Genomic DNA, 1,478 nt, shown 5'->3' on the forward strand with positions numbered 1-1,478 from the left:
AATAATAATAATAATAAAAGACGGATATGCTATAGAAGAGATGTCAGATCATTTGAAAGTGTGTTATTGTCTACAAGCAATGACACTATCACAAGTCAAAAGGACGAATGTACATTAATACCAACGACCAATAAGCATCTATTCGCTTACTGACACATGCAATTCAAAGATCTGATCCACCGCGTGCTGCTCCCCTTGACCTTGCTCGTGTCACTCGTCCAGCTTCTTCCATGACCACATCTTGTGGAGGAGGTTGAGCAGTTTCATTTGCAGAGGGAGGTACTGAATAAGCCGGCAACACTTGCTCCTCAGTATCGCTCAAGGTTTTGGAGCTCTCGACATGGGCCTGTGCTTGTGCTTGTGCTTGTGCTTGTGCTGGTGTTGTTTTCTGTGCATTCAAGACTGCAGTAGGCGGAGCTGCTTTCAATGATTCTAAATGCCCATCCTCTTCTGCCACGTCTTCTTGGTGCAGACTTGAAGATGTATTAGATGTTAGAGAGGGGGGTTGTTCATTACGGGGCTGCGTTTTTGCAGTTGATCTCTGATTTGTTGGGGCAGAAGGTTGGCGGACTCCAGCTCCTTGCTGTTGCGGCTGCAATGTGAAAATAAGCAGTATTTTAATGGAAAATTTTTATCAGAAGCAATGGAAAGAGATTATAATATTCAAGTTCAAAAGATTCAATGACCCAAAATTGATTTCGAAGAAGATGAAAATGAAAAAGATTTCAGATTCAACAGCCGTGGACAAAGGTTATCGTAATCCAAGCCATCTGCTGGTAAACCAGAGTAGTGGTTGGATTGGAACTCTTTAATGAAATAACATAAGAAAAAACAAGTAGAAGGAAACATAAATTCAATATCACTGGCCAGATGTCACTGGAAATCGGGAGTAAGTTATTCAAAAGTAAATTCATAGCAATATATATGTTATGATCTAAAAATTTCAGTTAAATAATCAAACAATTTTAAACAAAATAATACCAATACATTGCTTCGTGATTGGCAGTCCAATTTATGTTCGACCCTAAAAGTCTTGCCACCCTCTTCTTATTAATAAGAAAGAAGCAGAGAAAGGAAGGAGAAGCATTTTCTATAAAAGGTCTAGGCACATTGTACTCACGAGTCATTCACACTATGAAGAAGCTAGATTATGACACTATGGGGCTAACCATGATTTGATCCCAAATGTAGAATTACAAAACTTATCAAAAGTATGACATATCATTATATGACATATCATTATCCACTTTTATCTCATCTTAAGCCAAAAGGCACCTGAATTCTTACAGAAGTAGAGACTCAAAGCACTCAGTTGCAAGGGGAATTTATGAAATACACACATCATTGTAGAATACAGCAGGGCCAAATGCAGAGACAAGAAAATTATAAGCTTAAGACCACATACCTGAGCACGACGAGGAGGCGTTGATTGTGAAGCAATATATTGCAAAATGTCAAATATTCTAGTCTGGCCATAG

The 1,478-nt window shown here is 38.7% G+C and overlaps 1 protein-coding gene across 1 annotated transcript; it reads right to left on the bottom strand.

Annotated features, from left to right (window-relative positions):
* Positions 1–5: 5 nt before the first annotated feature.
* LOC111383773 (HVA22-like protein i) lies at positions 6–1,474 on the bottom strand (the record flags this gene model as incomplete). The annotated part of the gene is made up of 2 exons (XM_023007923.1): positions 6–592; positions 1,406–1,474. Coding segments are annotated over 2 exons (498 nt in total), but the record flags the coding sequence as incomplete, so codon positions are not given.
* Between the last annotated feature and the right edge of the window lie 4 nt (positions 1,475–1,478).

Source organism: Olea europaea, unplaced genomic scaffold (assembly GCF_002742605.1).
Source record: "Olea europaea var. sylvestris unplaced genomic scaffold, O_europaea_v1 scaffold27542, whole genome shotgun sequence".
Taxonomy (NCBI): domain Eukaryota; kingdom Viridiplantae; phylum Streptophyta; class Magnoliopsida; order Lamiales; family Oleaceae; genus Olea; species Olea europaea.